At 37.2% G+C, this 17,345-nt stretch overlaps 1 protein-coding gene across 15 annotated transcripts in view; it reads right to left on the minus strand.

Annotated features, from left to right (window-relative positions):
- TRDMT1 (tRNA aspartic acid methyltransferase 1) overlaps positions 1-17,345 on the minus strand; it is an 85,838-nt gene that overhangs the window by 22,149 nt on the left and 46,344 nt on the right. For 13 of the 15 annotated variants that reach the window (XR_007909665.3, XR_011381486.2, XR_011381483.2 and 10 more), the window contains 3 exons: positions 10,963-11,072; positions 3,106-3,182; positions 820-891 (listed from right to left, as the gene is read on the minus strand). Coding sequence is in view for 12 of the 15 variants with exons in the window: in XM_089311494.1 (XP_089167620.1) it covers positions 820-891; positions 3,106-3,182; positions 10,963-11,072 (259 nt within the window). In the remaining 3 variants the exon portion in view is untranslated. The remainder of the gene's footprint in view (positions 1-819; positions 892-3,105; positions 3,183-10,962; positions 11,073-17,345) is intronic. The other 2 variants (XM_008268300.5, XM_070055463.2) reach the window with 1 other exon arrangement.

The raw sequence follows: 17,345 nt of genomic DNA on the forward strand, positions 1-17,345 counted from the left end.
TAAAGACAATTCATATTTTACTCACATTTCCCCATAAGCAGGGCACATTTGACAAAGTAAGTAGGAAATGTTAATTTCCATTCAAGCTTCTCAAAACATGGGTTTGCACAAGGCTTTTGCATTGCACAACTCAAAGAACTTTCATTCACAAAAGATGGCAGCTTCCAGGGTTAGCACACATTTCCAGGCCATCAGTAACAACATTCATCAACAACATTAGCATCATTTGAATTACTGCTATGAGCACAAGTAACAGAACTGAGATATTAGACTGTGATTCCCTGTCACTCACTATGGTGGCAAGTGCAGAAACTTGAAACATTTGTAGTTATTCTACTAGTCATGGCAAAAGAAGATAAAGTGATGTGAATAGTGTCTGAAGGGAGCACATATAAAATGTTAATCTTTACAAAGTGAAAAACATAACATTCTTCTAGACCCACAGTTTTTCAGTTAAAGCAAGCATGTAACAGGGCTGACATTGTGACACATAGTGTTAAGCCAGTTTGCAACAAAATCCTGTATCTGAACACCAGTCCCAGCTGCTCTGCTTCACACCCAGCTTCCTGCTATTGGCCTGGGAAAGCAGAAGATGATGGCCCAAGTACTTGGGCCCTACCACTCGTGTTAAAGACATGAATGGAGTTCCTGGCTCCTGGTTTCAGCCTGGTCCAGACTTGGCTGTTGTGGCCATCTGGGGAGTGAACCAGTGAATGGAAGATTTCTGTGTTTGTCCATCTCTTTCTGTTACTCTGCCTTTCAAATAAATAAATCTTTAAAAGTAATAAAGGAAATTTGAACAGGAATCTATGATTTTACCTGGGAAGAATATCTAGAATATATAAGAAGCTATTGGTCCTTGGATCAGTCATATCACCCTGCAGGCCAATTCTAAAGTAATAAAGAAAGCACAAAAACATATATTAAGAATCTTCTATAACGATATTAGATCACTTTTAAAAAGTCAAAGCAGAGAATTAAAATAAGCTGATCTTCACAAAAAATGATTATCTTTGTTGCTATAGAAAACTAAAAGCATTTACTCATTGAATTAAAAATAAAAAGACCTTGCATCTGATATCAATACACTTAAAATGTTACTTTTGCAAAACAGTATAATTAACTTACCTGAAACAAAAAAGTACAAGTTAGTGAGAAAAATAATTACTCCCTTAAAATCATCCTGTTTAACACACACACATACACACACACACACAAATTGGCCCAGGACACCTTTCGTTGTGACCAAAGTAAGACAACAGTTCAGATGAATGGGCCCCAGGGTAGCCACCTGGAGCTGATAGCATTGGTGACTAAACAAGACATAAGCAGATAAAAGAAGTAGGTAAGACTCAGACAATCTTGTCCAAGTAAATAGGAAAGACTTAAGCCATAGGACAAGCAGGAGTTACAGCTTGGTTAGATCAACTAGGGTCAAGATGGGTCTTGTAAACAGTCAGTATTAGAGTGAGCACTTGGTCTTAGAAGTGAGGCTTGCAACATGATCAAGGATCAAGCCGAAAGGAAGCTTGGACTGGTTCTGAGTAGGAGAACAGAGGACCTAGATCTAAATCTGTGTTACTTATTAGTTTCATAGTAATCAATAAGTTACTTGACAGCATTTCCTTTCCTCATATCTCCCAGCAGGACCAAAACAATCAGTGGATCTGAGGCTCAGCTAGCAGATTAAACTGGACTTAACAGATTCCACAGCAATCTTCAATTCTTATTTTGCCTCTTTCCCATAAGATCTTAATAATAATGACTACACAATCAGTTACATTGCCTTCAGCAGCTAGATTTGGGCTAACACGTGGCTGGGGTAGTAGGAGGGAAAATATTTTGGTTGGGAGAGGGGCAGGCAAAGCAATGACATAGGAAGCTTCCCTGTGCTGGAACTGCGTTCTGTCCTATCCTACACATTGCACTCAACAGTCCACACCCTTACAAATGCTTGACAGCATCTTTATATAGGTGTTCCTTCCCTTCTCTGATAAAACTCCTAATCTGCTTTCAACCTCAGTTCAGACATCACCTCTGAAAGAATTCTCCTCTCCTGGTATGCAGCAAGCCATTTTCTCCTCTGTGATCTCCTGGCACTTTTCAGTATTCCTTTACTATATATCTTATTTCACATTATAAAATGTGATTTGTCAATCATTTTCATTAGACTACAAGCTCTCTAAAAACAAGATCTACAGCATCAAAAATGATATCTGGCAATAAAACAGTAGAACAAATCCTCATGGAATCAGTTTCCTAAGGAGCTGTAAAATTTAGCATGACAATATTCATTTGAATTAGAATATTTATTACATTATATTCCACTTAAAGCATATATATTAAAACAGGAATAGATAAAATGATTCATAAATTCTGGCTGTAACTGTCCCTAATTTTGTATCCTTGGGAACATTACTTAACCTTTCTATGTCTCAGTTTCTCAACTGTAAAATAATGATAACAGCAATGCCCAGCCTATAAGCATGTTAAATTAAATGATATGTTCCCTGTAAGACTTAAAGGATTATGATCAGTATTAAAAATAATTTATTGTTATTACAAAGGTCTAAAATGAAGGTAAATTAGTCAAGATTTTATTTGAGATGTAATAACTCCCTGAGATATAATCAAATAAATACTATATAATTTTCAAATGAAGAAACTGCAATGTGGGTATTCCAGAATTCAGAATTAAGTGTACACAGAAATTTTTAAAAATGTAAAATGCACAAATGCATGTTTAAATTGTTTTTAAATGTTACATTTAAATAATTTAGGACTTTCATTATGGAAATCCACTTTAATCAGGATTGGAAAAGTTATTCCTGAATGCTCATTAGTTTAAATAAATTAAGGTAATTTAGGCCAGAAATCAATATTTTCTTATGTAGGTATAAAAGAAACCTATCAGTCTTCCATATCTACTGTTTATCAAATTATTTTGTTCTTCTGGCAATAATTGCTATTTACTTAATGATTATTGCTGAATTGTAAATGAGTAAATGAACAGAATTATTTGGGAAAAATTTCAAGACTAAAAGCTACAGTTGATGGACATCATTAAGTACTCCTTCTCAACATAAAAATATTAATTGCACATACCTTGTGAATGGCTGACATGGAGGGCTCATTAAAATCATATTGAAAGATAACTTGTCAAATTCTTCTAGTGTAATGCCCTAAGGAATAAACATTTGGGGGAAAAGGAATATGAAAATATCAAAAGAATGAAGAAAGAAAAATGGTAATTATAACTAAATATAACAGAAATTATAACAGTTTACATAACACAATACTTTTCAAGTAAATTTTAGTCAAACTAACTTCCAGAAACAATCTTGGAAAGGAAATGCAGTAGTAAGCTAAAGCTATGAGACATTAAGCAACTTCCTTCAAGGTCCCAGAGCCAGCCAAAGCAGAGTTAGAACAGTACAAGCACTTTGTGCCTCTGTGATGCCTCAGATGTAATAGCACTCTGTTTTCTGGAATCAGTTGCATGGAGAATTTTATAATTAATGGTTTGAGAATCCAGTCTAGGAAACTCTTAAGTGCCTACCTATCAATAATGCTTTCTATTTATCAAACATGATACATTGACCAGTTACTATCCTTTTCAAGTGTGTCTCTGTCTCTTTCAATTACGGCTCTAGTCTTCATAATTATCTTTTTTATTTTGGCTTATAGATAAATCATTTTCATTATAATTTTCGCTTCTCTTATTTCTATTAGAAAAAGAAGCAGAAATTTGGAAGTAGAGTATCTTTATTATGCCACATTCCATCAGAAGTCCTAAAGAATACTAAATTTAACTTCTGAAGTAATTAGTAAGTTTATTGGAGACAAAATTAGTATCTTAGACAAATACGTATTTTCTCTAAGAACTCAATGCCTTGCACAAAACGCATGTCCAAATAACTATTACATGTGGTATAGGACATAAACTTCCTAAAGCCTCTCATCATTCTTCAGTTCCCCATTAATCTTCTATCTTCTTTTTAATGTTTTAAAATTAATTAATTAATTTGAAAGACACAGAGGGAGAGATCTTCCATCTATTGGTTCTTCCATGTGTGCGCAATAGCTGGTGCTGTTTCAGGAGGAAGCCAGGAGCCTGGAACTTAGTCTAGATCTCTGTTGGTGGCATGGACGCATGTACTTGAGCCATCACCTGCTGCCTCTCAGGTATATACTAGTAAGAGCTGGAATCCCAACCCAGGAATTCTGATGTGAGATGTGGGAGTTCCACATAGTATTTATTATAAATGCTACACCAAATGTCCATCTCTCTATCCACTATTCATTTCTTCACTTTAGAATTTATTTATTTATTTGAAAAGTAGAGAGCCAGGGAGAGGGTGAGGAGGAAGAGGTTAAGGGAAAGGGAAAGGGAGAGGGCACACTAGCAGGAAGCTGGATCAGAAGTGGAGCAGCCAGGATTCAAATCAGCCTACTGACATGGGATGGCAGCATAGCAAGCAATACCTTAACCTGTGACACCACAGAATAGGCACCTGTATCCCCCACCCTTTTTTTTTAACAGACAGACAGTGAGAGAGAGACAGAGAGAAAGGTCTTCCTTCCATTGGTTCACCCCCCAAATGGCCGCTACAGCCAGCGTGCTGCACTGATCCGAAGCCAAGAGCCAGGTGCTTCCTCCTGGTCTCCCATGTGGGTACAGGGCCCAAGCACTTGAGCCATCCTCCACTGCCTTCCTGGGCCACAGCAGAGAGCTGGCCTGGAAGAGGAGCAACTGGGACAGAATCCGGCGCCCCAACAGGGACTAGAACCTGAGGTGCTGGCGCCACAGGCGGAGGATTAGCCTAGTGAACAATGGCGCTAGCCTGTATTCCCTTTTTAAACATGACCCTCAATGTAGTTCCTATACATTTGGCCTAGACACGATATACTCTTTCTTCTTTAGAGTTCATCATTAAAAATAGGGCTTTTATTTGCATTTCCCTGAGCATTTTTTCATAAGTCTGTTGGCCATTTGAATTTTCGCTTTTGAAAAAGACCTGTAAAGTCCTTTGCCCGTTTCTTAACTGGATTCTTTGTTTTGTTGTTGTTGAGTTTCTTGAGTTCTTTATAGATTCTATATATTAATTCTTAATTAGTTACATAGTTTGCAAATATTTCCCCCATTTTGTCAGTTGCCTCTCCACTTTGCTGAGTATTCTCTCTGCAGTACAGAAGCTTCTTAGCTTGATGTAATCCCATTTGTCTATTTTTGTTTTGATAGCCTGTACATCTGGGTTCTTTTCCAACAAGTCCTTGCCTATGCCAATATGTTGCAGAGTTTCCCCAATGTTATCCTCTAGTAATTTCATGGTTCAGGTTGTAGATTTAGATTCTTCATCCATTATGAGTTGATTTCTGCATTAAGGTGTAAGGTAGGGTCTAGTTTCACACTTCTAAACATAGAGATCCAATTTTCCCAGCACCATTTATTGAAGAGACCATCCTTTCTCCAGAGATTGATTTTAGCTCCTTTGTCATATTAGTTGGTTATAGATATGTGGATTGATTTCTGGAGTTTCTATTTTATTCCATTCATCTACATTTCTATTTTTATGCCAGTATCAGGCTGTTTTGATAATCACTGCCCTGCAGTATGTCTTGAAATGTGCTATTGTGATGCCTCTGGCTGTTTTTGTTGTTTAAGACTGCTTTAGCTATTGGAGTAGGGGTGTATTCTGTGTTTCCATATGAAGGGTCACTAGCCATCAGGGAAATGCAAAACAAAACCACAATGAGGTTTCACCTCACCCCAGTTAGAATGGCTCCCATACAGAAATCAAAAAACTAAATAAACGCATGTGAAGATCTGGTGAAAAAGGTATCCTAATCCACTGTTGGTGGGAATGTAAACTAGTATAGCCATTGTGGAAGATAGTACAGAGATACTTCAGAAAAATGAAAATAAGTATACCATATGATCCAGCCATCCCACTCCTGGGAATATATCCAGAGGAAATGAAATCAATATATGAAAGAGTTATCTGCACCCTCATGTTTATTGTACCTCAATGTACAATAGCTAAGATATGAAATCAACCCAGATGCCTATCAACTGATGAATGGATAAAGAAATTGTGGGATATATATTATATATAATAATAACTGTGGGTATATATAATATATATAATAGAATACTATTCGACTGTAAAAAAGAATGAAATCCTGTCTTTTGCAACAAAATGGATGCAACTGGAAACCAATATACTTAATGAAATAAGCCAGTCCCAATAAGACAAATACCATACATTTTCCCTGATGTGTGGTAATTAATAGAGCACAAAAAAATGTAATATATATGAATGAAATTGACATTCTGAGATTCGATAATTTCTTATTTCTACTGTTGAGCAACTGTTTTTATCTTATTACTATTTTTTTGTATTCTTTACTTAGTGTAGGGTTAATCTTATGAGTATAAAATAAAATAAAAAGAAAACTAGCGAAATCTTAAAAAAATCCAAATGAATGAAAGTATAGAGGAAAAAAGAAACAAGAACCAGATAAGATAAATAGAAAACAAATAACAAGATAGTTGAGTTAAACCCAACAACATTGATAAGATTAAATTTAAATGTTATAAGATTCCAATTAAAGGAAAGACAGAGACTGTCAGAATGAAAAAAAAAAAACGCAAAACCCAAGTATATGGTATATACAATAAATGCAATTTAAATAAAAAAAGCATATGTATGGGCCGGCGCCGTGGCTCAATAGGCTAATCCTCCACCTTGCGGCGCTGGCACACCGGGTTCTAGTCCCGGTCGGGGCGCCAGATTCTGTCCCGGTTGCCCCTCTTCCAGGCCAGCTCTCTGCTATGGCCAGGGAGTGCAGTGGAGGATGGCCCAAGTGCTTGGGCCCTGCACCCCATGGGAGACCAGGAAAAAGCACCTGGATCCTGGCTCCTGCCATCGGATCAGCGCGGTGCGCCGGCTGCAGCGGCGGCCATTGGAGGGTGAACCAACGGCAAAGGAAGACCTTTCTCTCTCTGTCTCTCTCTCTCACTGTCCACTCTGCCTGTCAAAAAAAAAAAAAAAAAGCATATGTATGATAAAATTTTTAAATGGAAAAATATATAAGCACAAACACTAGTCCTAAGAAAGCTGAAATGGCTATACTAATATCAGAAAAAGTAGGCTTCAGAACAACAAATATACCTAGGGACAGAGGGACATTTAATAATGATAAAAGGATCAATCAATGAAGAAAACAAATAAAGAGAATACTTGATAACAGAGCTTTCAGACAAAATGAAACAAAACCAATGAGGAGAAATAGACAAATTCATAATTATATCAGGGAGATTATAATACTCTTTATTCAGCAAATGATAGGAAAGGCAGACAAAAAATATAAATAAGGATATAGAAAAACTGAATGTCACTATCAACCAACTTTACCTAACAGACAGTTATAAGGCCTTATAATCAACCAAAATAGAACACATATTCTTTTTAAAAGCACACAGGGCATTTACTAGACCAACTGCACCATGGGCCAAAACACAAGCCTCAGCAAATTCAAAATAACTAGAAACATATGGAGCACAACAGTGATTACACAGACTTAGAAATCAGCAATAGAGTTATGTAGACAATTCCCAAATAATTGGAATTTAAAATCATAAATAACACACAAGCTAAAAAGGAAATTAAAAATCTTCTGAACTTAAAGTGAATATATGACATAGGAAAATTTGTGGAATACAGCCAAAACTTGGTAAAAATTTTTAGCTTTAAATGTTTATATTTTTAAGGTCAGCACCACGGCTCACTAGGCTAATCCTCCGCCTACGGCGCCAGCACACCAGGTTCTAGTCCCGGTCGGGGCACCAGATGTCCCTGTTGCTCCTCTTCCAGTCCAGCTCTCTTCTGTGGCCCGGGAAGGCAGTGGAGGATGGCCCAAGTGCTTGGGCCCTGTACCCGCAGGGGAGACCAGGAGGAAGCACCTGGCTCCTGGCTTCGGATCAGTGCAGCGCGCTGGCCGTAGCGGCCATTTTGGGGGGTGAACCAACGGAAGGAAGACCTTTCTCTCTGTCTGTCTCTCTCTCACTAACTCTGCCTGTCAAAAAAAAAAAAAAAAAAGATAATTAAATGTTTATATTTTTAAAAGAATGATCCCCAAATTTCAATGTAGGAAGTATAAAAAGAAGGATAACTAAAGATAAACTTTGAGGAAATAATAAAGTTGAGAAGAAATTAGTAAAATATTAAGCAAATGGAAAAAAAAAAAAAAAGATAGGCAACTGCACCCAAACCCGGTTACTTAAAAAGATCCATGGGTAAATCCCTAGTTTCAGCAACGGAATAATAGTGCTAACAGTCAAAATGAAAGAGAGAATATCACTACAGATGATACAGACAGAAAAAGAATGTCATGAAATCTGTAAAACTTTAGGTCAATAAATTTGACAAATTAAATAAAATGGAGGGGGCAGCACTGTGACGTGGTAGGTTAAGCCCCTGCCTGCAGGGCCCGCATCCCATATGGCATCTGTTCCTGTCCTGGAAGCTCCTTGTCCAATCCAGCTCTCTGCTAATGGCCTGGGAAGGCAGTGGAAGGTGGCCCAAGTGTTTCGGCCTCTGCACCCACATGGGAGACCCAAAAGAAGCGCCTGGCTCCTGGCTTCAGATTGGCGTAGCTCTGGCCATTGTGGCCAGCTGCGGAGTGAACCAGCGGATGGAAGACCTCTCTCTCTCTCTCTCTCTCTCCTTCTGTAACTCTGCCTCTAAAATAAATAAACAAATCCTTAAAAAATAACTAACTACATAAAATGGAAAAGATTCATAGTGAAAAACTGTCCCATAGGTGCTGATATTTGGCACAGCACTTAAGTTGTGACATAGGACACACACATCCCCTACCAGAGTCGCCTGATTTAAGTACCAGCTACTCTGCTTCTGAACCAGCTTCCTGCTAATGACAACCCCGGGAGGCAGCTGATGATGGTTCAAGAACATGAGTCCCTACCACATAGGTCTCTAGGGAGACCTAGATTGTGTTTCAGGTTCCTGGCTTCGGCCTCACCCAGCCCTGGCTGTTGTGGACATTAGGGAAGTAAACCAGAGTATGGAAAATCTCTCTCTCTCTCTCTCTCTCTCTCTCTCTCTCTCTCTCTGTGTCAAACAAAATAAATCAGCAAAAACCTTTTAAAAAACTTGTAATACCATCAAACCCATAAATATTTAGGGATAAATTAATCACCACACATGTAAGACTTACACACTAATTATTACAAAATATTGCTGATAGAAATTTTAGGAGACATAAATAAATGAAGATATTGTGTCATGCACTGAAAAATCAAGTTTTACTAGGATTGAATTGTCTCAAAACTGACCAATAATCAATGTATCTTTTTGTAGAACTGGCAAACTGATTCTAAAATTTGAACATAAATGTAATGAATTTTTTAAAATAAAATAAAAAGGAACATACAAAAGAAATGTAAAAAACAACCAAAATAATCTTGGAAAAGGAAAACAGAAGTATAAGAACTTACACTGACTGAATTCAGTATATACTATAAAGCTATAACAATCAAAACAGTGCATTACTAGTATTTGAATAAATATGGAGATACTACTGAGGAGAGGGTTCAGAAATAGACCCACATATATAAGTACATGATCTACTTTAAAAAGGGGCAGGGGGCTGTCAAGGTAACTGGAGAAAGGACAAGCTTCAGCAGAAAGTGCTGGGACAAGTTTATATTCCCTTGGAAAAAATAAATAAACTTTGACCCATACCTTACACTGAACACAAAAGAATAATCTTTAATGGATCACAGACCCTAAAGTCAAAATCAAAGCTATAAAATTTCTGGGAGAAAATAAGGTAAGCAAAGATTTCTTAGGACACAAAAAACATGACATTTATATATATTTATATACACACACACATATATAGGAGGTTATATATATATTATATAAAAACATCTAAACTTCGATGGACACAGTTAAGGAACTAAAAAAACAGACAAGGTACAGAAATGGACAAGATACTTATACTTATTTCTGACAAATAAGTTGAATTTAGAAAACATAAGAAACTTTTACAACTAAATAATAGAAACACCTAAATCATAAAAATTGGGCAACTTCTTGACAGAGAAGCTAGAAAAATGGCCAATAAGTACATGAAAAGAAATTCAATATTATTAGTCATCAAATAAATGAAAATTAAAATCATACTACTAGACACTTAATAAAATTACTAACATGTAAATGACTAACAACAGCAAGTGTTGACAAGGATATGAAAGTTACTTAAACAGTGACGTTGGGACTGTAAGATGGTAAAAAACACTTTGTAAAATGTTTTTTTTTTTCATAAATTAAAAAAAAAATGTAACTGAGCAATTCCTCTCCTACCTATTATCCATAAGAAATTAAAACAAAGGTTCACATAAAGATCTGCACATAAGTATGTAAAACTTTTCACAACAAGAAATAGGGAGGCAAAGCATAACTTCATTATTTTTAAAATCATTCACTGTACAGGAGTGTTAAATACTTCTGCTGAGTTCATGATAGGTGAAAAGGGTTAACTTTGACAGGTTTGCTTAGCACTCAATAAGTAATAGCCAATGACTGTGTCCCCTGTTTTCACCACATGGTTTATAAATGTTGTGTGAGTATTGATTGAAAGCAAAGAATTAAATAAAGGTTAATATCACCATAGAATCAACAATTTAAAAACCAAGCAACTTAAACCTCAACCCCTTTCCCCTCAGACATAAAAAAACTGATCTCTCTCTGTTCCTCAATTAAGGTGGAAATTCTTTTGAAAACAGCCTGTTTTCTTCTGATAGAATATAAAATACTAATCTCTTCTCCTAAACTTTACTTATATATGACTTATCTTCTAATTAGGCTAGTAAAAACTAATATTTGGCTTTTCAACCACATTTTCCTATTCTATACTTAATAAATAATTACTCACTTCAATGGTCTTGGCTAGTAATAGTGTGTGAGGAAAATTATACTCATATACTTCATTAGCGACCGTGTTTACATCAATTGCAGCCACCACTTGAGCAGGAACACAGCTTTCTGTAATGATAAAGTGAAATGTATTAAAAAGAAAAGTTAATAACAGCTTTATTGATATATAATGTGCATACCACTGAATTCACCCACTTAAAGTTTAGGAAAGTATTTAATTTAGGTGAACAATTAATTGGTGTCCAAATGTAAAAGGCTCACAAACCAACCAATTCAAATATTGACAGAACAAGAGCAAATCTGAGAAGAATAAGGAAAATAACTATACAGCCTTCACTGCCTTTCTGTCTTGCTGCTAAAGAAAAAAGTACTTTCAAAATGGTTTCAGATCCAGAGAATTTCAATATCTGTTATGGCAGCCAAAGTCTGATCTCTGAAATTATAGCTGTTGCAATTACCACTCCCTTCCTCAAAACGAGTTATGTCGGGGCCAGCACTGTGGCATAGTGCATGAAAACGCCGCCTGCGGTTCTGGCATCCCATGTAGGCACAGGTTTGGGACCCGGCTGCTTTATTTCCAATCTAGCTCTCTGCTGTGGCCTGGGAAGGCAGGAGAGGATGGTCCAAATTCTTGGGCCCCTGCACTTGCATGGGAGACCCAGAAGACACTCCAGGCTCCAGGCTTTGGATTGGTACATTTCCGGCCACTGCAGCAAATTGGGGAGTGAACCAGGAGATGGAAGACCTCTCTCTCTCTCTCTCTGCCTCTGCCTCTCTGTAACTCTGCCTTTCAAATAAATAAATAAATCTTTAAAAAAAAAAAAAAAAAAAAGAAAGTTATATGTATCTCTGTGCCAAACCAGGAGAACACATATAGAATTTAAAACAAAAGTATTTAAGATTTTTTAAGAAAATCAGCAGAGAAGATATGGTAAAACATTACATGGTAGCTCCAAATAGCTATTTCTTTCATAACCATTTGTCACTTAATGGTTAGCTTAGTCCAAATATCAAAAGAGGGTAAGGGAAAATAGAGTGTGAGATTAGGGCTCATACAGCAGGCACCTAGAAAGAAAACCCAGATCACGGAGACGGGCCACAGAGAAAGGCCCACGTACTCAGAGAACTAACATAGGCTAACACTGACATAGAAGAGATGAGTCCAGAGAAGACAAACGCATTAATATCTCTAAGTATTTCTAAGTGCCAGCTAGGCTTAAGTCACTCTGCTAGGACCATTTATGCCCTCTTTCCTACTCCTTCTCCCTGCCTCAGGCATTCTAATAAAAATAAGGTTCCTATTTTATTATTTTGCTAATTAAGATACACAGTGGGGCCAGCTCCATGGCTCACTAGGTTAATCCTCCGCCTGTGGCGCCAGTATTCCATATGGGTGCTGGGTTCTAGTCCCGGTTGCTCCTCTTCCATCCAGCTCTCTGCTGTGGCCCAGGAGGGCAGTGGAGGATGGCCCAAGTGCGTGGGCCCTGCACCCGCATGGGAGACCAGGAGGAAGCACCTGGCTCCTGGCTTCGGATCAGCACAGTGACAGCCATAGCGGCCATTTGGGGGGTGAACCAATGGAAGGAAGACCTTTCTCTCTGTCTCTCTCTCTCTATCTGTCAAAAAAAAAAGATATACTGTAAGCAACCTGATGTAGCCTGCTTGGTTTCAACTATATATATGCAGCAAACTGGAACTGTCAGTTCTTAGTTAACATAACTTTTATTTTTTCAGGTTGATTGAAAACCTATTAAGCCCGCTATGCTTAATCTAATCAACAGTTACTTTTATGTTCTTGTATTATGTGTCATAATACCAACATAAAAACCAACCAAAAGCAACCTCCAAAAGAGTTTTTCATAGAGATGCAAAATCTGATGAGCTAAATATGTTTTTGGGAAAAAACAGATTTTTTAAGAGAAATATTTATTTATTTATTTATTTGAAAAGCAGAGTTACAGAGAGAGGTCTAGACAGAGAGAGAGGTCTTCCATCCGCTGGCCCACTCTCCAGATGGCCACAACTGCCGGAGCTGTGCCGATCCAAAGCCAGGAGCCAGGAGCCAGGAGCTTCTTCCAGTTCTCCCATGTGGGTGCAGGGGCCCAAGGACTTGGGCTATCTTCCACTGCTTTCCCAGGCCATAGCAGAGAGCCAGATCAGAAGTGGAGCAGCCGGAACTGGAACCGGTGCCCACATGGGATGCCAGCACTGCAGGAGGCGGCCCTTCCCGCCATGCCAAAGTGCCAGCCCCTGAAACACAGATTTTTAAAACCAATGAGCAGGCCAGCACTCTGGCCTAGTGGATAAAGCCGCCACCTGCAGTGCTGGCACCTCATTTCTGGCTGCTGCTTTTCCAGTCCAGCGGATTGGAACCAGCGGATGGAAGACCTCTCTCTCCCTCTGACTCTTCCTATCTATAACTCTCCCTTTCAAATAAATTAATCTTTAAAAAAAAATAAGCAAATGTACTATTTGTATAGACTGGTGCCTGGATTTTAGACTGCTACAAAATTATGGTCTACTGCATGACCTAAAAAGTTATTTCCATTAACAGAAATGAATATACAGGCTGAGTGTTGCTTATCTAAAATGCTTGGAATCAGTAGTATTTCAGATTTCAGACTTTTTTGGACTGTCAAGTATTTGTATATATGAGTACATTAAAAGAGATCATAGGGATGGGATCCAAATCTAAATATGATATTCATCTGCTTCATATACACCTTTCAAGCTTCAAGGTAATTTTATACAGCATTTATGGGACTTGGGCCATCTGCTGCTGCTTTCCCTGGCCATAGCAGACAGCTGTATCGGAAGTGGAGCAGCTGAGACTTGAACTAGCACCCACATGGAATGCTGACACTGCAGGTAGCAGCTCTACCTACTACGCCATAGAACCGGCCCCAAAATGACACCTATATTTTGACTACAAATTGTCGTATGAGATCTGATGTGGAATTTTCCATTTGTGTCATGTCAATGCTCAAAAACTTTTAGATTTTAGAGCATTTTGGATTCAGGGATTAGGAATAATCAGCCTGTTCTAAGAAATTAATGATACTAATTCAACTATCTTTTCAAGACAGAATTGTTTGGAGAAATAGGTATATTTCTAAGGAAAGCATTAAATTTATATATAAAAATTTTAAAGAGTAAAGCTGTCAATTCTGTTAAAATTTTAAACTGAACTCCAAAGACAAAGTTCAAAAAAAAATTCTGTAGTTCTCTCAAACTTGAAAAAATATTTTTATTTATATTTGAAAGCCAGATACACAGGGAGAGAGACAGACAGATAGTGAACCAGTAGTCCAAACACGTACCCCAACAAGCTGTCTTGATATTTCCTAGTATACACTATTACTCTTCAGTCTCAAAGAGAATTAAAATTTAAAGCATTTTCTCTATATGAATTCTATTACTTAAGTGATCCAAAAGTAGTAATACTGAAAGAGAGAGAATTAAGGGAAGAGATCCTTCAAGATATTTTGGTGGAAGTAGAGGGAGGGTATGTGTTTGGAGTACTTCGATTTTACCTTGCCTGGATTTTACTCATGATATTTCAGTTAGTATTCTGGATCTCATTTGTCAACGGGAAGCATAGGTTAAAAAAAAAAAAAAGTTAGACATCCTAGTTAGAGATGTATGTATGTATATATATACATATATATACACACATACATATATATACATACATACATATATATCACTCAATATATTGGATAAAAATAGAATACATCCATTTTTATGATGATTGAATTTAAATGGCAGACTTAATTGTAACAAGAGAGATAATGCAGGTGAGGAATGCCACTGAAAACACATACATAATATCTGCTCTAAGTTTCTTTCATATTAAAGTACACAAGAATCACATATACACAGACTCTCTCTTTCTCTCTCTAAATCACACACACACACACACACACACACAAATAACATTTGAATAGCAATAATTTTCCTTCTTTTTCTGATCACCCTTTCTAGAAAAGCTATAGCAAAGGACTTCTGGTTGGTGGTAGTAAAAAGGTAAAAGTTCATACCCTGCTTGACTCTCCTAACCAAATAAACAAAAAAGAAATTTTAATTGTTCATACAACGTTATCTGTGGCTGCTGGAAATTAGGGTAAATCAGCATTTTAAAAATGTAAATGATTTAATTAGATCTCTGAAATAAGGAAAGTAGTTTTTTCATTCTTTTCTTCTTTATCATTTATTTTCTGACCTATATCTTATATAGGTAACTATTTGTATTACCTCACTATAATCACACCTGAGACATTTAATCAGGTATGTTAACACTGACATCTAGTTGTGAAATGGAAGATCAGTTGAATACATCCAATGTCTACTGCTTTTCATTTATAGTAACAGTTTAACTAGAAATAAAAGTATTAAACAGATCTGTAGGGATTCTGAATTTAAAATCATTGCCAAATATCTAATCACTGATAGCAAAGTATATTTGCTAGTTCTCTCTAAAGGCTTTGCATTTCAGAAATTGCTAATAAATTATTTGTATGAATAAAATTTTTAAAAATACATTGAAAAAAATTTTTAAGGGTCCATTTAATTTCCTTAGGAAATCTCCTTAGGAGTTCAGCTAGTAGACAACTGCACATAGCTAGTGGCTGCCATACTGGGCAGCATAGCCAGGCAATCACCAAGCCCACCGTCAATGGAAGTTCTGGACAGATGGCAGCCCCTGGAGTCAGAGTGCTCTAATTCTGGGTCTGACATGCAATAGCTTTGTGGCCTTGGAAAGTTTAAGCCTCAATTTCCCTCCACGGAGGACTGTTATGAAAAGCAAATAAAATAAATTACTTAAAATACTGTAGCAAATAGGAGATAGTCAGTAATCATTGAAATTCCTATTCACTACTAGCATCCATTCTAGAATATTATAAATTAAATGGAAAAATAATAATAGTGAGTGTTATTTTTACTGCCACTAGAATATTATTCTAGTAAGAAAAATTTCAGAGGCCGGGACTGTGACATAGTAGGCTAAGCCTCCGCCTGCAGCATCAGCATCTCACATGGGTGCCAGTTCATGTCCTGGATGCTCCTCTTCTGATCCAGCTCTCTGCTATGGCCTGGGAAAGCAGTGGATGATGGACCAAGTGCTGGGGCCCCTGCACCCAAGTGGTAGACTTGGAAGAAGCTCCTGGCTCCTGGCTTCGGATCGGCCCAACTCCAACTGCTTCCGACCATTTGGGGAGTGAACTAGTAAATGGAAGACTTTTCTCTCTGTCTATAACTCTGCTCCACAAATAAACAAATAAAATCCTTTAAAAAGAAAAAAAAAAGATTTTCAGAGTTATAACTATTCATCTGGAAGAATTTCAGAAGTCTTTAAATATTTTACAGTAACAGAACAAGGACCTGCACATATGTCAACGAGATAGTTCTAACCTCTACTATGAAAACATCAAGAGAAAACAGATTAGAATTTAATCCAAAGAGATAAGCATTGATGGAGGGCAAAATTTTCTGGTCTTGCTAGCAAAACCTGGAATGAAAGAGCAAAATAAAGAGATATGGGGAAAAGCTTTCCTTCCAGGACATGCATTGCTAATTTTGTCCAATATGAGGAAGATATTCCAAATAAAAAAGCTTCTAAAAATACTTCTCATCCTTGGTACTTATCAGAATTTAGGAAAAACAAGGAGGTCTTCAGTTCAGCTCTTACTACCTGCCCTTAGTTGACAAAGACCTTGGTCTTTTCTAATTCACTGGTTAGAAACTAGAGAACCCATGTAAGAGAAATTATCTTTATGCTTGTATGCCTATCCATTTGCTTTTTCTAGCAACTACATTTTAAAAACTATGAAGGGATAAAAATAGTAAACCTCTATTTATATTATGACAAACAACATAGTTCATCTGTCCATATTCAGTTTGATTTGCAGGTATCAAAACAAGACACTGCATAAGTTCTTAAATTTTTCCTTCTAATTCTAATTCTGTACTGGGAAACTGCTACCACTGCACTAAGCTGGACCTTAGGTGAAACACCACCATACATGCTTTCTGGATGATATCATCTCTCTTTATCCCTCTTCCCATTTCAAGTTACCAAATCAAAACTCATTAAATGCCAAATACAGCACTAACTAACTGAGTACGTTTTTAAAAACAGTTATAGAAGGCAGCTAGTAAAAAGCATCTTCTTCCTATTACAGAATTCAAATAACTTCTCAATGTTTCCTTAGTGTTCCATCTCTCTAAGTCAATTTTATTTCATCCTTATGGTAATAACTCAAAAATATAGTTGTAGGGGGCCGGTGCTGTGGCACAGTGGGTTAACACCATGGCCTGAAGTGCCGGCATCCCATATGGATGCCAGTTCGAGACCTGGCTGCTCGACTTCTGATCCAGCTC

The sequence above is a fragment of the Oryctolagus cuniculus genome, chromosome 13 (assembly GCF_051225735.1).
Source record: "Oryctolagus cuniculus isolate XC-2025 breed Fujian yellow rabbit chromosome 13, ASM5122573v1, whole genome shotgun sequence".
Lineage (NCBI taxonomy): Eukaryota > Metazoa > Chordata > Mammalia > Lagomorpha > Leporidae > Oryctolagus > Oryctolagus cuniculus.